The sequence below is a fragment of the Phalacrocorax carbo genome, chromosome 2, assembly GCF_963921805.1.
Source record: "Phalacrocorax carbo chromosome 2, bPhaCar2.1, whole genome shotgun sequence".
Taxonomy (NCBI): Eukaryota; Metazoa; Chordata; class Aves; order Suliformes; family Phalacrocoracidae; genus Phalacrocorax; species Phalacrocorax carbo.
Window position 1 is genome coordinate 113,900,604 of NC_087514.1, and position 22,704 is coordinate 113,923,307.

At 41.7% G+C, this 22,704-nt stretch overlaps 1 protein-coding gene across 1 annotated transcript; it reads right to left on the reverse strand.

Annotated features, from left to right (window-relative positions):
- Window positions 1-18,847: 18,847 nt before the first annotated feature.
- On the reverse strand, window positions 18,848-22,704 carry LSM5 (LSM5 homolog, U6 small nuclear RNA and mRNA degradation associated). The gene is made up of 5 exons (XM_064443907.1): window positions 22,595-22,704; window positions 21,912-22,007; window positions 21,651-21,678; window positions 20,935-21,007; window positions 18,848-19,138 (listed from the first exon to the last, which is right to left on the reverse strand). The coding sequence occupies exons 1-5, from the start codon at window positions 22,638-22,640 to the stop codon at window positions 19,106-19,108; spliced, it is 276 nt and encodes a 91-aa protein (XP_064299977.1). The 5' UTR covers window positions 22,641-22,704; the 3' UTR covers window positions 18,848-19,105.

Sequence of the window (22,704 nt, forward strand, 5' to 3'; positions counted from 1 at the left end):
TACAAATTTAGCCTCCTAAATAATTCCTTTTTCCATAAACAGCCAGCACTAGAGCCCTGAGGCACCATAAGTAAGTAATTAATATAGATGTATTTTTTAACTGGTTTTGTATGTGCATATTGCCAGAAGTCAGACACTTTCTGTAGATTTGCATGCATTATGAGATACAGTTCTGGATGTCTTAGAAAATTATCACGAATGGAGACAGTAGAGCAGTGGACAAAAATAGAACACAATCAATAGAAGTCCAGGGAAAGAACATAGCCTGTAAAGGATGGCAGGTGTCTGGCAAAACATCGTTTGTTAAGAGAAGAAGAGCTTCAAAGTTCTCAACTCAAAGAATGCTGCTTCCCTAAATGTCAAATTAAAACCTCTAAGTATTTTTGCTGATGTTAGGAAATTGTTTTTATGCTTACACTTGTGGCCTAGGTCCCCCAAAAGTCAAAACATCCTGCCACCCTCAACTTCTTTCTCCTTTCCCCTCCTGTTTTCTTAATGGATGTAAATCACTCCTTGAGCTGGTAGAGATAATTATGTGGCTAACAAATAGTGTCACAGAGTCCAATGGATGAAAACATGACATTAAACCTATCTCCTACCTCCCTATAACTGCCCTTTAGGCCTTCAGGGCTTTGAAGTGATGCCCACTGTTCTAATGCCTGCATGTACAACCCTAGCTTAATAATGTGTCTCACAGATTAAATAATTTAGAGATTAAAAAAAAATCAGAAATGAAACAAGAACAAATATATCACATTTCAACCACAGACTAACCACAGAGAACATAGTCCCAAGAATACTAATATTTCTACATAGCCTTTTTCATTAATCTAGCAGAGAGGTCTGTCACTGATGCACTCCCACACTGCATGAAACAAAAGGTGACTAACCAGAACCTCGCTAACTACTGCGCTCTCCAACTGTAAGGACTGGGATTGTTTGACACCTGGGCAGAGAAACAAAGCAGCTCGCTGAGTCCTCTCACCCTTCATACTCATTGCGGATAATGTGTCTGCTTCTCATCATCTTATGGAGGAGGTGGGAGGTGTAACATTTGTGATTGGACATGAAAGAGCAATTTAACATCTGAGGGCTCTATAAAGGATGCTTGGGTTGCTAGGAGACAACAAGGGGTGTTTGTTTGCATGCTAGCCGTGGAAAAGAGCACTCTTGCCTCAGGTGGACTTTTCAGGTCCTTGATTGAAGGCCCAGAAAGAGCTCTGACAGTATCAGAGAAACCCGTGACTGGAGTTCAAGTTAACAGAAACAGCAGTGAAATCAGCGGGGTGAAGCTGGAGGCAAAGCAGTCATTGATAATGACACAGGACTCAGTTTTTCAGTAAAAAACTCCTGTGCTTGAAAAGAGAAAGAATGGAGGAGTTAATTCATATGGTTTTTAGCACTATAATAAATAAGGGCCTGGCTGTTTTCCTGAATTTATTTCATGTGATCAGAAATGGCTGGTAACTCATGATTTAGACAGATCAGTGCACTCTGTCAGAATAAACCTTTTTATTGTCGGAGACATTATGATGAAAAAATCATTACAGATAAATTAAGGTTTAATTAATTTATGCCTTTTGTCTTATTCATGTACCACACTCTAAACAGATAGTCTTCCCTGCAATCATAGCATCACAATGCAATCACATGCAGTCATATGATATGCATGTGATTGCATTACGCTACTATGACTTAAAGACTAGGCCTTATGATCAATAAAACTGCTGGAAGCTGCTTTGCAAATGGTGACTGAAGTATATTTTGCCTCTAAGTGGATGAAAATGTCCGTAAGTGGAAAGGCCACGTGCTGGTACTTGTAGTAATTCAGGATTAATTGTGCCAGGCCCTTTCTTTGACATATTCTATGGCTTTATGATTCTATGATTTTATGATATGTGATGGGAACCGAGCAAAATAGCGGACCTTGTTTCCCAGCACCCCTGTGCTCGTGGTCCCCAGAGCTCAGGAAACTACCAGATAAGTCCCCTGAGGAATGGTGTCTCCAGGAACTCCCGTAAGAGCACTGCACCACTGCCACACTAATGATTCAAGCCCAGGCTAAAACTGAGCCTCTAAGTTGGACACAAGCAAAACCCAGTCAAGTCAAATAGTTCCTGACTGTACTCTCCTTCAGTGAAACTGAATCAATCTCAGCACACATTATCCTGTCTAATTGTTTTATTTCACAGCCAGTGTAAGGCATCATTCCTAAGTTTAACTATATGGGTGACAGCATAAGTGAGAAAATCTATTTCCTATTACCTTTGATAATGCTTAACTAATATTTGTACATGTTCCTGACATAAGCCAGAATACATTAAAAAATACTTCAAGTGGCTGCAACAGAAGAAAGGGCAATATCATTGCTGAGAATAACAATCCTGATAAATATTTAGATCTAGAATGTGTGGCTAAGCAACACCAAACACCCTGTGAACTTAAATATTAATTTGGAAGTATCAGCGGCAGATCATTGCCTCGAGGGTTAGCACAGTAATAACCCTTAACCGAAACAACTACCACACTAGGCACGCACTTTAGCAAGATCTTTAAAGTATTTGAAGTCTACAGTCTATGAACCACTCAGAAGGGAAAAAAAAATAGTGCTGAGTGCTCTAAAATCTATTTTAATACCAAATTCATTCCTTCAACTCAAATTCCAGGTAAATAGCAACTTGACCAGGTGTAAAGAAGAAACTTAGACCCAGTAGATTGCATATTCCACTGTATGTGCTCTTTCCGCTTGCAGAGTGAAGAGTTAGAAAGCGTTACTAGACAAATCCTAATGGCAAATTATTGGTATCAACCACTATCATCACATCTGTTCCAAGGGATGACAATGCCTCAGGATCTGACTGTATTATTCTGAATTTCTGAGGAATTTGTGATGTTGGCATGATAGGGCTGATCACATATCAAGTGCATTGTGCTGGAGGCATAACTACAGGACCTGAAGTGAAAAGACCAATGAGTCAGTAACTTCTAAAAAATTGATGGCACATGAAAACAGTTGCCTTAACTGATATATTCTCATAAACAGGAGATATTAAAATCAGAAGAAAGGAGGGATGGTACAAATGAAAATGTCACCATGGTCAAGCCTTCTCAGGGGAGATCCCGCATTTAAAAGTGAGGAGCCACACTTTGCATTTAGTTAGATTAGTACCCTTAAGCTTTGTTACATCATTGATTTCAAACTATTATGTGCATGGTCTAAAGAGTGGACGCAACGAGAGAGCTGTAAACCAAGCCTCATGAAAAAAATCACACTCACCTACCACCTAACTTAACCAGAGGCGTATGAACAAGGGAAAGCCGATGTTAGGCAGCATAAAGAGCAGGCTATTTACTTCCCTGAGTATGTGAGTTTGTCTTCATATGAGATCGCACACCTGCCTTCCTTTGCAACATTGATGGAAGATTTTTTTTAACCAATGCAGGATCCAGACATGCTTTTATTACTCCTGACTGAATAAAACACACGGATCATTTTAAATCATCCGAGAAGTATGGCATGCTGTTTTGAAACAGAAGGGCAGTGATGGGAAAGGTTTTGCGTGGGCACACACAGTAAGGCCGGGAATCTCAGCCGAGGAAGTTTTGACACAGAGGGAGCAACTTCAAAGAGCCGGCATCCCAGGAAGAAGCTCCTAACACTCAGCAAGCTCGTTCCTCATCCTGAAGCTACACCCGGCCGACTGCGTAAGCAAACTGGAAGGCTTTAACACATTTCCCGCCGTCTGCTTCCCCGCAACTAATCCGGCCCCCTCCCCGCCCCACACCGCTCGAGCGGACGCCGCACGGGCTGCTTCCACGCAGGCCGCCGCCGCCCCTCGCTGCAAAGGAGGGAGGTGCCCGGGGGTGCCCCTTTCCCCTGCACGTCCCGGGGAGCGCTTCCCCCGGGGGCTGCGCCCCCCGCCCGCCGAACCCCGCGCCCGGGAGGCGGCGGCGGCCGCGGGGAGCCCCGGGGCGGCTCCGTTCCGCCTCCCCCCGCTCCGCAGACACTCACGGGCGCCGGGGCTGCGGCGGGGCGCCGGGGGCTCCGCCGGACCGCCCTCCTCCTCCTCCTCTTCCTCCCGGCGGAGCTGCAGCACCGCGGACAGCGGCGGCGGGGCGGCGGGCGGCGTGGGGGCACGGGCGGCGGCGGGGGGCGGTTCGGCGCCCACCCGCACCGGGCGGCCCCACGGCCGGCCCAGGGCCGAGGTGACGGAGCCCATGGCCGCCCGCCGCGCCCCGCACCGCCTCTGGGCGGGCAGCGGCCCCCGCCCCGGCCGGAGCGCCGCCGTTCCCCGGCCCCACCTCCCCGCCCGGGAGAGAAGCCCCCGCCTCGCCGGGACGGTGCTTTCCACACACCCCCCCCCACACACACACCCCCACGCCCTTTGCAAAAGCGGGTTTTGCAAAAAGTGTGGCGAGGCAGGAGGAGAAGAACTAACCCTCAGGGGGTGCTGGGGGCAGCGGCGGGGGCTCAGGGCGCCCCGGCACCGGCTGCACACCCGGTGCTTTGAAACGATACGTTCACGCTGCTCCTTGCCCCTTCGTAAGGCAGCAGGATTAAATTTAACACTTTTTACTGCTTCTTGGTGCCCTTATTTGTCATTGGTATTGGCTGCCGGGGCCAGCAGATGGGCAGCCGTGGCACAGAGGGAGGGAAGGGCGAGCGCAGCAGTGGGCGGTGGGCTTGGCCTGCTCTGGCTGACCCTGCCTTTAGCAGGACACTTGGACCAGGCAGCCTCCAGAGGCACCTTCCAACCTCAACCATTCCACGACATTAACCGTTACAGCATCACTGACCATACCACATCGATAGCTTATAACCGAAGAGTTTACAACGGATACAGTCACCAACTCTAACGGCATCACTAGCACAGGTCCTGTACAAGCTGAACGCAGCTCGCTGCTGCTGGAGATTTCCAAAGCTGGCTTTCATTTTGTATCTGTAAAACAGATGATACCATAAAACTTCAACCAAAGCACTGCAAGTTGCAAAGGCACTTCGGTACCCTTGCAATATGGGACTGTGATATGCATCTCCTTAGAGGTTTAAAGCAACAGCAGAATATAGGCACGCTTTCTTGAGCATATTGTCTCTTTCTTCACACAACCCTGCAGCGATACCAATTAGCAACACAAAAGTAACAACCGGCTGCTTCTCGACCAAGAACAGAAGTCAAATAACGGCAGCCTGTTATCCCACTTCTCTGTCGTGCCCGCAAAGAACCCACTCCTCTCCCAAGCAGTTCTGTTCCTCAGAGCAGACTGCCGCCGGCTGCTTCGCTCTCCTGTTACGCTTTTGCAGTGGGATCCCAAAGCAACTCAACGCTGACGTAATAAACTGTGAATGGGAATTTCCTTTGCTGCTTGAAAGGAAAACACAAAAAACCTAGGGCGGTCTTCCTTTTCTGGATGAAAACAGTGCCACTACTGCATCGGCAAGCAAGAAAGCAATGGCACTTGCAGCCTGTTCATTTTAACTCTCTGCAATTGTTTAATTCTTTTTTGCCTCCGTGTGTCTGCCTGTATTTTCTTCTTGATTCTCCTCGCTGGGCAGACAGCTTCAGCACAAAGCAGCACAAATGTTAGGTGGAGAACACATCTTGCTCTCTGGGGATGTCACTCGATCAGGAAGAATTTTCCATAAGTATGAGGAGATGGGACTGGAAGTAAAAAGCATTAGCCTATTTCCTAGAACAACCCTGTCTCCTCGCTCTCCTCAGTTTCAGTGTGTGGGAAGGGAAAGTTCATTTTATTTAAATATTCATTTTAAAAAAGATTAATACTTTAAGTTGAAGGAGTAAAAGTATTAATGACATATGACATTGCAGAATTATGAAATACAGGCACAAAATTTGAAGAAATGCAGGAATTAAACTAGCTAGCCCAAAATGAAGCCAAATTGCACAGAGGCATCATAATCCAATCCAACTGCATGATCCTATGCATGTGGGTTTCTTCTCACAGCATCACCAGCAAGCTCTAAACACAGGATTTCCATACAGTCCCTTCAGACAGCTATGGATACCTGCCACACAGGCCCTGCACACGCAGCCTGAAGAATAACGTGCATTTTGTTCCTGAGATTGGCCATCTTGGATTTTAAGGGCGTACATGACAAATACTTGGTTCTGGTGAATCACCAGCTAAAAGCTGCCTTGCAGTCACGATGCCAATGTAGTGGCAGGAGCAGCTGTTATAGAGTTAAGGACCGAGAGTCAATCATGTTTCTGAAATGCAAAGTGGATGAAATTGGGGTCTGCCACAAGACAAGACCTGAGTTCTGTTTCCAGCTCTGCCTGAAATGATATTCTGTTGCTGTATTTCAGGGGAAAGGAAAATAAGGCTTAAAGGGTCGCTGACTTGCTCAAAATTGTTTAACTTTGTATCAGCTTTGCCTGAATCTAAAAGGGTAAAGTGTTCAAAGATGCAAAGCTAATGCAAGTTCTGTGAAAAGAGTTGTAGGAATAAGTGACAAAAACTCCTCCCCACTCTGGGAAAGACTGCAGCGTTAACTCATTTCTTTTCAGGCATCAGCCTCTAAATTCAAGCCCCAAACTGGCAGGAAATGAGGCCACATGAGTTCCCGGAAGAGTTAACACGAGGGATACCTACCTCCCTCTCATCAGCTGCCAAGGTTGGGCCCTGGCTGTGAGCACAAACATTTGCCAGCAGAGGAGGAGATCCCAGCTGCAAACTCAGGATGCAAGAAAGGATGCCCTTCCCCTCGGCCAGGTGACAAGCTTTCTGTCAGGAGCTATGACATTTCATCCATGGTGGAGGCTGACGGAGCAGGACCAGCAGATACATGACACCAAAGCCTGACCCTGATACAGAGACAGCAACCAAAGAACAAGTATGGGGGATAAACACTAATTGGGGGGGTGCGGGGGGTGTGGGAGAAGAAAGTGCACTCATTCTGCTCCACCAGCAGCCCAACCATTTTAATTAAAGCTATCAGGAGAAGTACTACACCATATACAGTATATATAGTATAGGGGCTGCGTTTGACTAAACAGGCTTTCAAGCAGCAAAGCCAGGTCCACAACCCAGGCTGAATAGGGACTTCACATTCTCGTTCCACCTGCTGCTTTCCTCTCTCCTAAAGAACACAAACCACATCTTCCACCCTCAAGCTAATTTTTTTCCCCCTCTCCGTTACCAGCCTTGAGGATCAGCAGCAAATCTACAACTACGCTATTGACTGGAAGCAAATCCCCTCGACTGCACCCTTTCCCCGTACCGCACATCTTTGTAGCACCCCCACCTTACAGCTAGCTGCCTTGTCACACTCACGAGTTACGCAACGAACTATTCTAAGTTTTTCAGCAAACGGAACCGGTTTACAAGGATTAACTTTTAATTTCATTTACACTGAAAACTATTTAAATCCTAAGCTCTAGCCTTTGGCCAGCATTTTAGAGGATTCCTGTGTCAGGTCTGAATGATTTGGAAGAGGACAAACACTTATACTCTCACGGACCAAGCTGTTTAAATATATTTATTTAGAACATGTATTGCTGTTGAAGTGGGTTTTTTAAAATACCTGATTTTTAGCTAGCTGTGGGCCTTCCCTCATCTACTGTAAAACAAGTTTCAGAGTGAAAAGTTAATTCCATCTCCAAAGTTGGAATTCATTAAAAGTGGTAAACCCCAGTTAAGCTCAAGAATTTTTTAGGTCTGGATAGTTTAAGGAGTCCTCTTCCAGGAGCACACGGGCCACATTCCAAGCCCCTGTTCCCCTCTCTAGATGACCATTCCTCATTCCCCTTATGCCTAGGTACCTTCACTGCGATGCCATGAGAAGGCAGTAGGACTGACTTCGTGCTTTCTCAGCAGGAGTAACATTTAGACATGTAAAATAAGCTGAGGCAGTTCTGGGGTACTTAAAAAGTCTTTAGCAACTTATGCAGACAAGTGGGGTCAGGTAACTAACAGGATTTTTAAAAAGGCATCTTCTGATACTTCAGCCTGACTCTTAGCTTCTAAAACAGCAGGTTTTACCTATGATTTATGTATTCTCTTTGTTGCTGATAAGGTAGCCTATTTGCTGTCCTGCAACATCTCATCCATATGTGTGCTATTACTGTATTTTTCCACAGTTGTATTAAATTCAGAAGCACCGGTGACCTCCAATGTTAAGAATGAACCATAATTTCCTGAGCTATTATCTAGTTGCATGTCTCACTCATGAGACCAGAGACTCATAATCCCTTAGAACACCGCTGCGTAGGTTAAATGATAAATCTCTGCTAATAAAGTAAACCATCTATATTGCAGCTCTTAGACCCGAGATATTCCTTCATACATTTAGCTACATGAGCCTCAAATAAGATAAAACAACTCTGTGTTCCACGCATGCAATTTTAGACAGAGAACACACAAACAAACACACAGCAGACAGGTAAAATGCTTGGAAGATATCAGAGAAGCGACAGAAAAGGGATAAATAACCAAAGAGGAGCAAAGATACATTGCAAAGATAGTTTTGCCATTGGATATTTTCCTACTGCTTTCTTATAGATGTTTGTACTATAAAATAAAGCTTTCGTACTTTTGTCTTTCTGAGCTTCCCATTCTTTGTGAACTGTGAAATATCTGTGAAAACCTGAAATACCATCCAATCTTATGCTGTGATATTAAAAGAAAATGCCATAATGTAACATTCTCATTAAACAGCGCTTGTAGTATTAAAGGATGTCTTTCCTTTGAAGAAAACAAATATTTCCAGGTGGTGGCCTCTTCTGCAAGTTCAGGATTTCATCAGCACTAATTTCGCTAAATATTTACAGTACCCAGAATGGAGCAATTTGAAATTCTGTACACACAAGCTAGAACAATTCAATACTTAACTGCGTGAATATTAGCTATACATATACATCGAATAACATGCATCCAGTATGAGCAGACCACAGAAGTTCAGCTACTTCTTTACACTTGAACAGCCATGATGTACTTTTGGTTCATTCCTAATCATTGCCATAATAAACAACACTCACACTAAGTTTGATTTAGTTTGACTTGGCAATTGTTCAGTACAAACCTCTTTCATGGCATGCTGGAGCACAGTCTAAATAACAGTTCCCCTTGCCTTAAAACCCACTGACATTTCCATTTCAAGCCTGCCTTGGTACTTGATTTTTGATACAAGCTTGATGGGGGATGGGGTGGGGAAAGCAGCAATGCAAGAGAGGTTTAATTAAACCAACAGATCCATCCACTTTGTCACTTGGGACTATTGCCATAGTGAAATGCTTTTTATAGGCAGCAGCCTAAGGAACACATGCCAATTACTTGAACTAAAGTGGATATGCTGTGCCTGAGTGCTCGCGACACCATCCCATCCTCTGGGAGACTCCAGCATGTCAAAAAAGTAGAAAGACGGGGAAAAGAAACATCATAAAAATCAGTAGCAAGTAGAGCATTGTGCCTTCTTTGTAAGCAGAAACATAGATTAAGCTCCCCAAGAGCTTCACGTTCGCAGCTCTGACCAAGGTTCCAGACCAGACAGTTTTTGCCCTTGATCCCACTCAAAGTGCAGAGGACAACCAGAGGTTGCCAGGGAAAAATAGCTTGCTTTCAGCTAAACTTTTAACATGAGGCAGAAAACATTATTATGGGTAGCTGAGAAATGTCATTCTCATAAAACTACTTTTTCACGTCATTTTGGTCTGTAGAGAAAACTCACTGAATTTGTTTGCTTTGCTGTAGGTTAGCATGGGTCCTACAGCTAGCATATAAGGCAGAGAAGTTTATATTGCATACAGCTATTCTTCTCCGTAGGAGTAATTCCCTTCTAATCTCAAAGGGAAGCCACTTTTCCCAAAGGTACAGTTAAATCTTTGCAAGAGGAAACGATTAGCTTTAAACTTGCTGTAAATTTTAACTATTTATAAGGCTTAACAGTACTGATGACTTCAGCAGGAAATAGTGAAGGATTTCACTTTTAAAGCTGCCCCTGCTCTTTGTATAAGCTGCTAATTTAACTCTGGACCAAAAAAATACATGCTCTTTCAGTACACACCTTAGAAAATGCCTGTTGACTTAATGTGACAAATACCCTCCCTTTTTATCTGGGGTCTGGAACTTCAAGAATAAGCACAGTGAATTTTTACAGGAAAACTTTATTTCAGTTTAATATTAGTTCCTTTGTGTTCAATAACAGATTCTTTCTTCCTTATGTGTTTTATTTAGCTACATCTTACCAAAAATCCACACCTTCACTTGATAAGAAAACAGGTGATTTGGCAGTATCATGGTTTTCTCTTACAGGTACTTCCTGCAAAGTTCTCCTGCCATGGTTCTGGGGTAAATTATAATGCCACGCCAGATGTCATTTGGTTCTTCTGTTGATAGGAAACATTCATTTCAACTTACTAAACATACTGCATTATGCCATACACACAGCTTAGCACTCACAATAACTTTGAAACTGAACATAAGATGAAAAAAAATTACTTTCAATATGGCAAAAACAGTTGGTGACAGCTAAACATGCACCTGTAAGGTACTGTACATTCTGGTTGTAGCCCAACATGGTGTAGAAGCTGTAGTTTGATTTTCATTATTATTAGATCTCTGCACTACTGGATCGCCTAGAAGTTGAAATTTCCTCTTGATGAGGTGTAAGCAAATTTCTTTGATTGAGCCAGAACTTACAATCTGATATTTATGACAGTTTTGTTTTATGGGGGAGGAAGCAGAACATGATCCATTGCAGAATCTGCTAGGACAAATTGCTCATTCGAAATTTATTCACAAAACAAATTAGAAGAGCAATATCACACGATTTCACTGCTTTGCATCACATAGTTACAGCATTTCTAAACTAGCATTGAGTGTACTAAAAGCAGATGTGCTGTTTCACAAAACCATGGTCCCACTTGAATTCAGTAAGGTTTCTTCTGCTCTTAAACATTCATCAGGCACTTAAAAGCTTCAGCAAACTTGTAAATTCAAACCTCTGACAATTTACTTAGTCCTATCATTTCTGATATCCAAGACGTGAAAATAAAACTCGCAGCTCAATAGTTATTACTAAGATATGAGTTAATCTAGACCACATAGATGGAATACTATCATGTTAGCCAAGTGGCCTTTATTAAGAGGTTGAAATTAACTTGTCAGGATCTTTTAAGCTTCTAAGCATGAAATAATTAGTGTAGCTTAGAGACGTGGAAGAGAAATATTTTGGTATCATAACCACAGTAGTCTCTTCCTCTGTGAACTGGAACATAATCTAGAATATTGCATTTACACTTCAAACTACATAGGCTCTCCGTGCCAGTTTTGAAATGGGGAAGAAAACCACCCTTTATTGTAGACCTAAATAGTGAAACATTTTCTCATTTGCAAAGTAGATCCATTGCTTTGAGAGACTTATGAGAATTACCTGGAACAACCATTATTTTAGCATAGGATCTTTTTGTTAGCCGATAAAGCGGTCGCTATGTCTCAATTCATCGTACTACATGATTTCAATGACACATTTGTCTCAGGGGGCCCAGTTCTATTTTATTTTAGCAGTAACACATTCCTATCTAATTCATAGCTCTGACTTCGAGATGAGCAGCATAGAATTTCTTCAACGTCCACTTATCACACGAGGAAGCCAACAAATCTCTCTTCCATAGTTACAAGCAGTTTGCAAAGACATGACAGTTCAGCCATCAGCTGACCCTGAACAAGGAGGAAAATACAAGAGGATCAATAAATGTGAGGAAGACCATTGGTATTAGGGAACCCAGACAAACTGGTGCAAACTCCCTATTGATTTGAGAAGAATGCTGTTTGACTGCTGCTCATACTGATAAACCACAAATTATCTGCTACTCTTTTTAGCCAAAGGGCTAAGGCAGTGCCATCGGCAACTTCAGAACATACCCTGAAACATAAATCAGGTATTACAGCTCAAAGTCTGGGGAAACAGCAGTTCTCTCCTGTGCCTCATGCTTTTCTTTAGTCATCCAAAGCCCACGAAGCTGCACTGCAAGCTTGAAGACCAGTTTGCCAGCCTCATGCCCTGCTCCTGTCACCTAGTTTTCACATACAGTTTCTCACTAATTAAAGGGCCCAGTGATTCCTTGCCACATGTCACCCTTCAGATAGTACATCCATGCTTTATTTTTGCAGCATTATATTTGCACGGATTAGCTGCTGAACCCTCCAGATGATGTACTGCATTTCAAGAAGGCTGTACTATAACTGGTGAGAGGCTACAGGAGTCCAAGAGGGTGCTCAGTGATGTACAAAAGTCTGATTTCAAAGTATAAATTGAAATACAGCTGCTTAACCTGGAGAGGGCAATACTGAAGAGAAATTACAATGTTTAAACATCTAAAAGGTGGCTATAAAGAAAAACTTTTGTGTACATCCACTGCACATAGGACATGGAATAGTGAGGCTTAAATTACAACCTGAAAAACGTAAGGGTATGTAGCAATCTTTGCAGCAGTAGCAACAATTACGGGAAATTTTAAAGAATAAATTAGACAAGCATTTGTCAGGAATGATACAGAAATTTGATCATTCACCTTTAGAGTGAGAGCAACGCTAGACTATCTTTAAAGGTTCTCTCCCCATTGCTGCCTCTCTGTGTATTTCTATGGTCACCAAACACAAGCATCATCCCCAGCTGGGCACCTACAACTTTGTAAGCTTATGCACATGTCTACATATGCAAATTTATTTCTTTGTTACACACAGTTGGAGGAGATAACGCATAGGTAAGCCAATTTACATAAACAGCATTTGAAAGTTAAACATCTCAGTTTCTTGCAAAACATTGGCCCAACAGACCACTGCAAGCAGGTGTAAGTCCTTATTCCAAAACTGTGTTCTCTTAAATCTTACAAAAACCATTTCTAATATAAAGCTTAACTCATCTATTTTCTGACTTTCCCCTTCCCTCTCATCAGATACTTATTAGATAGTAAAAAACCTGACTGGGGTAAACACCGTAACTAGCAAAATAGCTGGCTTCTGTAGTAGTTGCATATTAGTCTGAATAAATGTTACAGTTTAGTAGGCATATAGGTAGATACACATTCATAAATGTAAAAGAACTGAAAGGTGTAATCCGCGGCTGGTAGGCCGAGGGCTCTGCAATAGCACGCAGCCTAGATCAACATGCATCCGTGGGGAAGTACAGAAACATTCTCTGGATTAACAAAAAAAAAAAACCCACAAAACAACAAAACACAGCAATGGTAGGAAAAGGTACTTGGAACACATTACTTGCAAACCACTGAAACAATATCTGCAACAGCAGTTAGAACATGGGCAAACTACCTTTCCTGTTCCACAGTGCCTTGAAACCAATACGCATCGTCTGTTGCCTGTTGCCATTAGCAAGCAAAAGCATTACAATCAGCAGAAGTGTGCAGGACACAAAAAAAGAAACTTTTTAATATGTCACATACAAGATACTAATTCTCAGCACAGTCCACAAGGCTATACAATGGTAAAATATCTCGTGAGAATGAGAATCCTGAAGTCTGCCTTGGGTTAAATTAGTTTTAAGATTGTGGGTTGTTTCTGGTTTGCCTTTTTTTTTTTCTTTTTTACAAGTATTTCAGACATAAAAAGAATTTTGGGAAAGTGATTCGCAACTGCTGCAAAACCACACAGTGTTTCTCCCACCGTGCGAGAGGTATAAAAATACCCTTAACTATGTTAGACTGACCAAGCTCTCAGGAGAATCTGTACTTTTCCACTGATTAAAAGGAATGGGCCAGGTGCTTTGTGCCTCCTCTGTAGCCACAGCACGCAGTTGCCTGGTAACCTGTCCTGAGCTATTGCATATTAATCACACATACATGTAGGAATACAAAGCTGACCGCTTAGATTTATCAGGCAAAATAGTTTACAGCAACACAACATTTTATAGCAATTCAGTAAGCTTAACACTAAATATAATGGGATTTATGCATGGGATTATATTGTTCGATGAACAGAACTTTTATAAATAAAAAGGAAACAATAAAAGTTATTTATATGTGACTTTAGAGCATACAAAAAGGCATAGTCTACAAACCAGATCTCAATTATTAGTAATCTTTACCTTTTCATAGGACATCCTGTAATGGCTCAGACTCAACAAGCATAAACCGACAGACCATTATGATTTGAAAATTTTGCATAAGTTCTAAGAGTGTACACAAAACTGAGGTGTTTCAGTGCTTGGGCTAGACCCATTGTCTTCAGTAAATATGTATCTTAATTCTAACGCAGGATAAAACTGATCTATAAATTTCCTTTTGTAAAAATGAAACTTCTGATTATACTGTTCACTCACATTTAAGATATTAAATTGTCCAAACAAGAAGTAACTTTAACCAATTCCTCCCACCCAGCTGCAAACCATGACCATATACAGTCCTTGCATCAGACTACACAAGATCCTGTTTCATTCCAGCCATATCATTAGCATAAACTGTGCAAACCCACTTAAATCAACTGGTTCTTCAGGCATAAAAAGCAGAATCCAACAGCAGTTGAACCACATGTCTTACAACTGACAACGTAGTACTTCCATCACTGATCATAGCACCATAACAAAAAAGAATGGGTCTTTGTTGTCCTTAATGAACTTGAGGGGCTGCGAGAAACCAGTGAGGCTATGATGAGCATGGATTCTGTAATGTCGGTATCAGTACAATTTCCAGATCAAAGATCCAGTCTCCTGTTAGATGAATCAATGCAATTTTGATTTCAGATGACAAGTCATCACAACACTATATTAGGTAGGTATAAAATCTTATCAGCAGCTTCTCAGCTAAAGTCAATGTATTCTGCTGAAGCCAATGAAACCAGACACACCACCATATGAAAGAAATCTTTCAGTGTGCCTCAGACCTGGAAAAATATATTGAAAAGTGTCCATAATTTTTAATACAAATGCTCTGTATATCCCACAATCTCTCAACACTGAGTAGTAGGTCCCTAACATTTATTTCCAGTATATTTCTTACTTTTTATTTCAATTTAAAGAGGAGCAACTGATAAATAAGATTTTCATAGCAACTCACAAAAATAAGCACATACATTTGTTCCAAGATTTAATTTACTCGTATGATTTTAAAACTATCAAAGACCATTAAAGACTATTTAAAGACTATCAAAGCTCTATGAAATAAAATATGTACATTTACCTACTAATGTAGAAAACTACAGACAAACTTCAAGATACAACCAAAGGTGCAGGGGATAGGCTAAGATAGAAAAATTAAGAAAAACAAACAAACACAAACCATGAATTCTATGGAAAAATGAGCAAGCAGCCCACAACATTGGCAGATAGCAGGCTTTTTATCCCCACTTCCTCCACCCATTCTTCTTTTTCTTCTTTTATAGGAAATAATTTTTTCCGTTGTGAAACATATTGCCAGGGATGTAGTGAAGGCCAGAAGTTTAAATGAATTCAACAGAGGATCAGCTGAATTCCAAGACATGCGCCAACACTACGGCTATAGAAAGGATCTGCATCACGTTGAAATGCAAACAGCTATTTTGGTAACGACACATTCACTGCATTGGCTTTTCCCCTGTCGTACAGTTACTAATGTTGAGGAGGGTCACTGCCGTGCAAGAAACTAAACTTCCCACACTTTATGCTTTGAGAACACTGTGACTCGTCAGCTCACGGCAGTGAAGTCTTGCAACTTAACACGTTCCAGCTGGACGCCAAAAAGTTCTGAAGTGGACTGCGGACCATATTCAATAGTCACAGCTGATGTAGGAGCATATGATAAACTTGACTTACTTGCCTTTAACCGGTGCTCCGAGTATTTTAAAATAACTCTGAAAGTAAGTTGCTAGTCTGATCACCCTTTGTACAAAATCTTCCTTCAAATGCAGGTTTCTATCCTTCTCTCATTTAATGCATGAGCAGAAATCAAACCTGCGTCACTGCAAATTTTTCAATAAACTTTACCAGCATCAGAAATTGTCCCCAAGTATCTGTCATAAAACAAACACTTCATTCTTCAAAACTTTTTTTAGCAAATGTTAGTAATGCTGCACCTCAGACTCTCACTCAGAGTCATGCATGTTCTTCCCAAGACTGCTGTGCAACTCACACTGTGCAGCCCACCCTGTGTACTTGATATAGGTTTTCCCCTTTTTAAAGTCTGATCATAGGGAAAAGCTGCAAGTACTACAGAACAAGGCAGACTCACTTGCTCTTGCCAGAGAGAAAAAGATTAAGCATTATTAAAAAAATAAGACTATTGCCTATTATCAAATACCCATAAAGCTATGAACATGAACTGTATGATGGGTTCTTAGCATCAATATTTGAGCACAGGCATGCAAAATATCTATCAACTGAATTCCAAACTCTATTAATTAATTGCTGGGCAATTCCCTGAGAATAAAACATCTCTTAAAAGCTAACAGTAAACCAGAAATCTCTTTCCATTTCATATGGTAAAAAAATAGTGATTCCTGAAAAGAATGAATAGATATTAGACAGTGAAAGCCTTTATAGTTACAGGGCAAACAAAAAAACCACTTAGTGTTTTGATTTCTTCTTTTATTTCATCAGAAGAGTTAGACAAACATAGAAGCATTTGCAACAGCAACACCCAGGTCAGTTTGAAATCTTGATACCACTGAAATACAGGCCAGCAAAAACTAATGATGTGGGGAGAGTACTTTAGGGCTTATTATTTTCCAACACACTCACACACACACATATATATACTCACTCCACAATTCCAAACAGCTATATTAACTATGTCTGCAAGTAAAGTGAAAGAGGCAGAAAGGAGCCATGTCCATGCTAAGAGAGTTAGCCAGTTAGTAAAACTAAAAATCACTGCAACCAGTGCTATCTTAAAGAAAACAAAAACAAGAACCCAAAAAACAAACTCAACAAACTGAAAGGAACCATGCTTACAGCATGCACAGTGATGAAGTAAGTTTAACCTGATGACTACCCTGCTCTGATCTTTAAGCATCATTAACTTTTACATATTTTTAAAGCCTCAGGTTATTACTTTAAATGACCGACTTGTAGCAGCACCCTCGGCAGAACTCCAGAGAACACCACAGGGTCCACTTCTACAAGACACTGCAGTATGATTAAGCGCTAGATTTCTAGGGGAAGAAAAACAAAAACTGCGACCACATGCTTATTCAGTTGAAAAGCTTATTATCTGCACTTCCAAAACAACAGGCTACAGAAATATTGAATGCAAAGCAAACCAGACCCATCTGGAATACTTTGGATTCTCAGCTTAAAATTACAAATCTTTCCTTTCTCATTATAAAGGATTAACAGCGTTTGGATGCACAGAAACTGTCTTTAGAGTGACATTTGCAGACCTCTGAGTCATGAATGAAAATGTCTTCCTAAAAGATAACACGCTTAGCACTTCCTCTGGAGGGAGTGAAAAACACACAACCAGAGAAGGAAGAAGTGAGGCAATACTGAGGGGTTTTTTTTTCCCCCCAGAGATAACAAAATCCTGAGAGAACCAGATGATTGTGCTGTCAGAATAAGAATCCAAAAAGAAACAAAGTAGTTTACCTTCCCCTTTACAAAGTCGCTTTCAAGTCAATATCTGCTATTTTTCTCTCCCAAGCACGAAACCTCTCTTCAGTTTAAGACTGATTTCAAAATACTGAGTGAAGTAGAAATTAAGTGCACATACTGGAACATGTATAGAATCTTATTTCAAACAAACCCCAGAGCAGCAGTACAACACTGGCTGGATGTCTTTGAAGAGTTCTGATTAAAACAGCTAACTTATTTCCAGGAAATAAAGTGTTTGGCACCAAAACCGACATGATGTTCCAAACAAATATAAGTTAAAAAAATATTTTTTAAACTTAATTGATGTATTGAAAAAAGCTGGTGAAGGAAACGGGGACAGAAATTAAAAACCATTCAGGGACTCAATGGTACAGATTGTCACCCTGCACTCTGAACATTATAACTGCAGATCATATAGTCAGAACAAGTGAGTCAAAAGTGGCATGCTCCCTGGGACAGGGGAGGGACTCTCCCCTTTAATAGGCTAAAGCAAGAAGTTCTCACTGTATTTCAAGCTCACAGCAGCTGGCAGAAGGCTGCTTTTCTGTCAGCTAAAGCAAAGCAAAAAGGATCTAGTACAGCAACTTCTTTGCAGTCTCTTGCTCCTGAGCCCCCTTCTTCATGACTTCTTTCTTCTTCTGGTGATGGGAAGGCAAAGCTCGCCCCGTCCCTGTGAGCCCTTACTCCACCCTGCTTGTCTGCAGTGACAGCAGCCGAAGGCATTTACACATGGAAATCAGTTGAGCTGCCGAACTAGGCAAGCAGGCACGGGCAGCTCCCACTTTAAGTGCAGACAGCACCACTTCGTGGTGACAAGTGGAGTCAACACTGACATGAACGAGCTGGTTTTAACACCAGCCTTCTTGGATTTTTTTTACCCTCCCAACACGAACTAGGCCTGGTCTGTCAGTCCTTGCTTGCCAAATACCATTACAGTGCCTTTAAGAAAGCATATCTACCAAGCAAAAGTCCACGAGCGCTGAACCTCAAGGCCAGCAGAACCAAAGGCTGCCAAGCACGAAGCAGATGCCTCTACTTTGAAGAGATTTCAGAATTCTACAGCACTTGAACACATGGTTTCTGGTGACGCAGCCTGAAGCCGTGTTTTAACAAGTCATCCAGCTTAGTATCTGCCTGTACTCCAAAGAACAGCAACATCAGCTCACAACTTGTGTTTTATACACTCAGGCCACAAACAAAAGCAGCATATGTAGAAATACTGAAGACTGACAGCAGCTGAAACATAACTATTATTTTTCCAGTTATAAAACTATCTATAACTTGTACACTTCCATAACAGAACACAATAACTAACAAAAAGAAAGCCTTTTATTCAGAACAGATTAGTGCATCTTTACATGAAAGTCGTGATTTTAACTTACAAAGTTGGCATTATCATTAGCAACACACCTTTCCTGAAGGGGGAATCCTTGTCTTTATCAAATGACAACTGCAAAAGTGTGTAAACAAAAAACCCTGAACCAAGCCAACAACCCACACCCCAAAAGCTCTATTTAGTTTACTTTTATATATATATAACATGTCTTCATAGACGAGAATTGTATCAGCTTATACTTCAGGTCCTTCTCCTCCAGGAACCAGCTATAAAAGAATAAGACAATTATGTGTTAGTGGCATGGATTTGAGTTCAACAAACTCATACGTGGCAGTTCTTGCTTTACAACATTTTAGCAGATGGAGACTTCATGGTAGACCACAAAAGTGGTTTTTAGATTCAATATCGTCTTCCTCTCCCAACAGAGGAAGTCAGTTACTGCCAGAGAAGCACATGCCAAAAAGAATCTCCAAACACAAAGAATGTTTAATAAAACACTAAGGACTTCCTAGGATAACACACTTTTTGGTTCTTGTCTTTGTTATTCACTTCAAGGAGATTGTTCTGTCTAGAAACACTACAGCGTATTTTTAGAAGGACAAAGAACATGCTTCCTTTCATGAAGCATTTCTCCAAGTGCTGATTCTTCCCCAGACTGTGGCTATACTGGGAAGTTGGTTTCCTCTTTCCAACTCCCATTGCTAAGCAGAGCCCCAAACCTAATTAAGAGCTGAACCCATCTACAGGCAGCAGGGACTAAGTCAGCAGAGCATTTTCCTGTGAAGAAATTAAAGGACTGAAAAACAGATAAAGAAATACAAAAGGGAAAACATGAAAAAGGGGGGGGGGAAAGATGATGATAACCTTCCCTTTTACTGAGATATTCTTAATAATTAGCTGAGCGCTTTTAAAGACAAAGAGCTTTGCTGCTTTTGGGACTGCAGTAAGAAAAAGTCTAAAGCATAGTCTTCCTGATGTGAGAAGTTACATCCCCAAAAGACAGAAGATCTAATACAGACACATGCCTAGGTCTTGCTGAAAATTTGCACTCTAAGAATCACCAGCTTCTGCTTCAAGAGCAGCGTACCACCAGCTTACCTGGATGGTAATTATTTTACTCCATACAAGAAGTCTGAACATGCAGTGTCCTCTAAGGATGCAGGACAGTAATCAAAGCAGAAAAAGGCTTTGAAATTAAGTCAAGATGGCAGTTGCTCACACACAGTGCGGAGGTACAAGGTAGGTAAGACAGCAAAACAGAGGTTATTCCTTATTCACACACAGCTGACTTAGGCTCAAGTCAGTCTTCCTCTTCCCCTCACACAAAATTAGGAATGCCCTTATGTAGGAAGTCCTGATTTTGTAGCCATCTATGCAGACAAGCAAAGAACTACTGTGGGTCTGCTTTTGTGGTATTTAGGAAGTTGCAGAATTCAGCTTAGGGATGCATAATCACAACATTTAATTACTGTTTCAGTACTGATCTACATACATGAGCACATGACAAACTAAAAATCATAGCACTTCTCATTTGGTATAATCCAACAGACCTCCAGATTTTTTTTTTAGAGCACGAAAAAGTACAGCTCTCTGGGCATCACACTGTATCATAGCACCAAATTACTTGACAAGCTCATAAGCACCCAAATTGCTGCAAACACATCTATACCTATGATAACGGACGAAATGTAGAGGTATCCCACCCTACATACTTATGCAGGCAAACACTCATGAGATAAAGCCACTGTATGGACCAGCCTACAGAGTGGGCAACAAAGCCAGCGATTCCCTTGCACACCTGAAGACCACAAAAGCATTATTCAAAATAAAATTAGGGCCATGCTCTTTTCATGCTTTCTTTTTCCTTTTCTAAACTAAGGAAGGCAATAAGATCACTCTTCCAGCACCATTCATACACACATACGTCCCAGAAGCTAGCTGAAAGTAGCTTGTGTAATGGAACTGTCTGGAAAGCTCAGCTTGAAATAGTTGAACTCAATTACTGAGTGATTTACAGGTACAGAAAATAAAGACATGCAGCCTTCTAACAATGATGACTTACCATTGTTATGTTATTTCCATTTAGCAAAATCTGGTCTAGCTTTGTGATTCTTCTGCCCTCAGGTGTAATCTCACTGAAGCAGCATTAGAAACAGCAAGTAACAACACATAAGCAGGGACAATGATTACCCTTTTGATTACACAACTGACATAAATCTCTGTATTAAGATGACATTTGTTGGAACTAACCAGTAATTAGCCACACAGCAGTGTAATCTTTATCAACTGCCCACCTGGGTAAAGAAGGCAACTGGCAATTAAAACATCCATTGTACTCTTCTGCTTTGTACATAAAGATACAGATTTACCCTCTAAATCTGCACAATTTCTGGAATACCACCAATACTCAAAATAGGTTTCAAATAGCAATATGGCATGACCAAGTAATAAATACTTACCCTTAAGTGTGCTAACTTTTTAAATCTTTACCTAGACCTTAAGGAAATGTAATAAACTACTGGAAAGTTCAACACACAACCCATGCCAAATTAAGGCTACAAATTACGAATCTGATTACAAGTATAAGTCATGCAACTTCTAGTCTGTGACACGGCTGTCCTGAACAGATCACCCCCTATAGTTTACCTCTGAAGTATAAACTAATCAGCTGGCAAGTATTCCAAAAATATAAAACCACATTGCTTACAGATTTTACACAATGGTTTCCCTCAGAAAACCAACAATTAAATAGCAACAAGAGGCAGAAATAACACTTACAATTCTGTAACATCTTCTAACACCATATCTGAAAATCCAGTTTCAAGGAAAATAAGGCCCAGAATTTTAAAATTGAAATATTTAAAGGTATTTTCATTTTATACTGAACTATGATTCTATCTATAAACGGAAAATATCAGAATAATACAATTAATCTGTACAAAATGGTTCCATCCAGTGAACTCAAACCTCACAAAAACAATGAATGAATTGAGCCAAAAAGTAAAGTGAACGGCCTTAAACATTTCCATCAAAGGATACTGACGAAGTCATCAAATCCTAGAAGTGTTCCAACAATTTCTTTATCACTCTTCATCACAATATGGATGCGTGAGCCTATGCATTTGTCCACAAGTTCTGTAAGTAAAAAAAAAAAAAAAGGTACAAGAGATTATTTCATAGAGCATGTATTTCTTAGAAGAAAACCCCTGACACTGTGATGGCAAAAAAGTAATTGCCAGACACTGGTTGAAAAAAAAAAAAAGAAAGAAAAAAAGAAAAAATATGTTTAAACGAATCTTTGCACATTTTACTGCGGCTAGCACTCACACACACACACCCCCACCTCCCACACACACCCCCACCTCCCACACACACCCCCACCTCCCACACACACCCCCACCTCCCACACACACATTCCACCTCCCACACACACATTCCACCTCCCACACACACATTCCACCTCCCACACACACATTCCACCTCCCACACACACATTCCACCTCCCCCACCACACCGCCCCCGACGAGGGAAACCCCCGTCTAACGGGAGGCGCCCGCCCGCCCCGTTCAAGCTTCCCGCCAAGTGCCGCGCCGCTCGCGCCGCCCGGAAGTGCCCGCAAACAGCCTCCCCCCTGCGCCCGTGGGCCACAAGAGGGGGCTCCCCCGCCTCCCCGCCACAACACCGGGAGGTGGCGACAGCACCGCGGCGGCAGCAGCGGTTACCGAGCGGCAGCAGCTGAGAGGGGTTGGTGGTCGCGTTAGCCGCCATGTTGGACCCAGACCCGACCAATCGCTGCCGCCTCCCGCGGAAACCGACCCAGCAGCCCTGAGGA

Bases quoted from the DNA above. Each gene is read 5' to 3' on its own strand.
- LSM5 (XM_064443907.1), bottom strand. From the start codon at position 22,640: ATGGCGGCTAACGCGACCACCAACCCCTCTCAGCTGCTGCCGCTCG. The intron at 21,679-21,911 runs GTATCCTTTGAT...CTGGATTTTCAG, and splicing joins AGGATTTGATGACTTCGTCA to ATATGGTGTTAGAAGATGTT. The intron at 21,008-21,650 runs GTAAGTGTTATT...ATGCTGCTTCAG, and splicing joins TTAGAAGATGTTACAGAATT to TGAGATTACACCTGAGGGCA.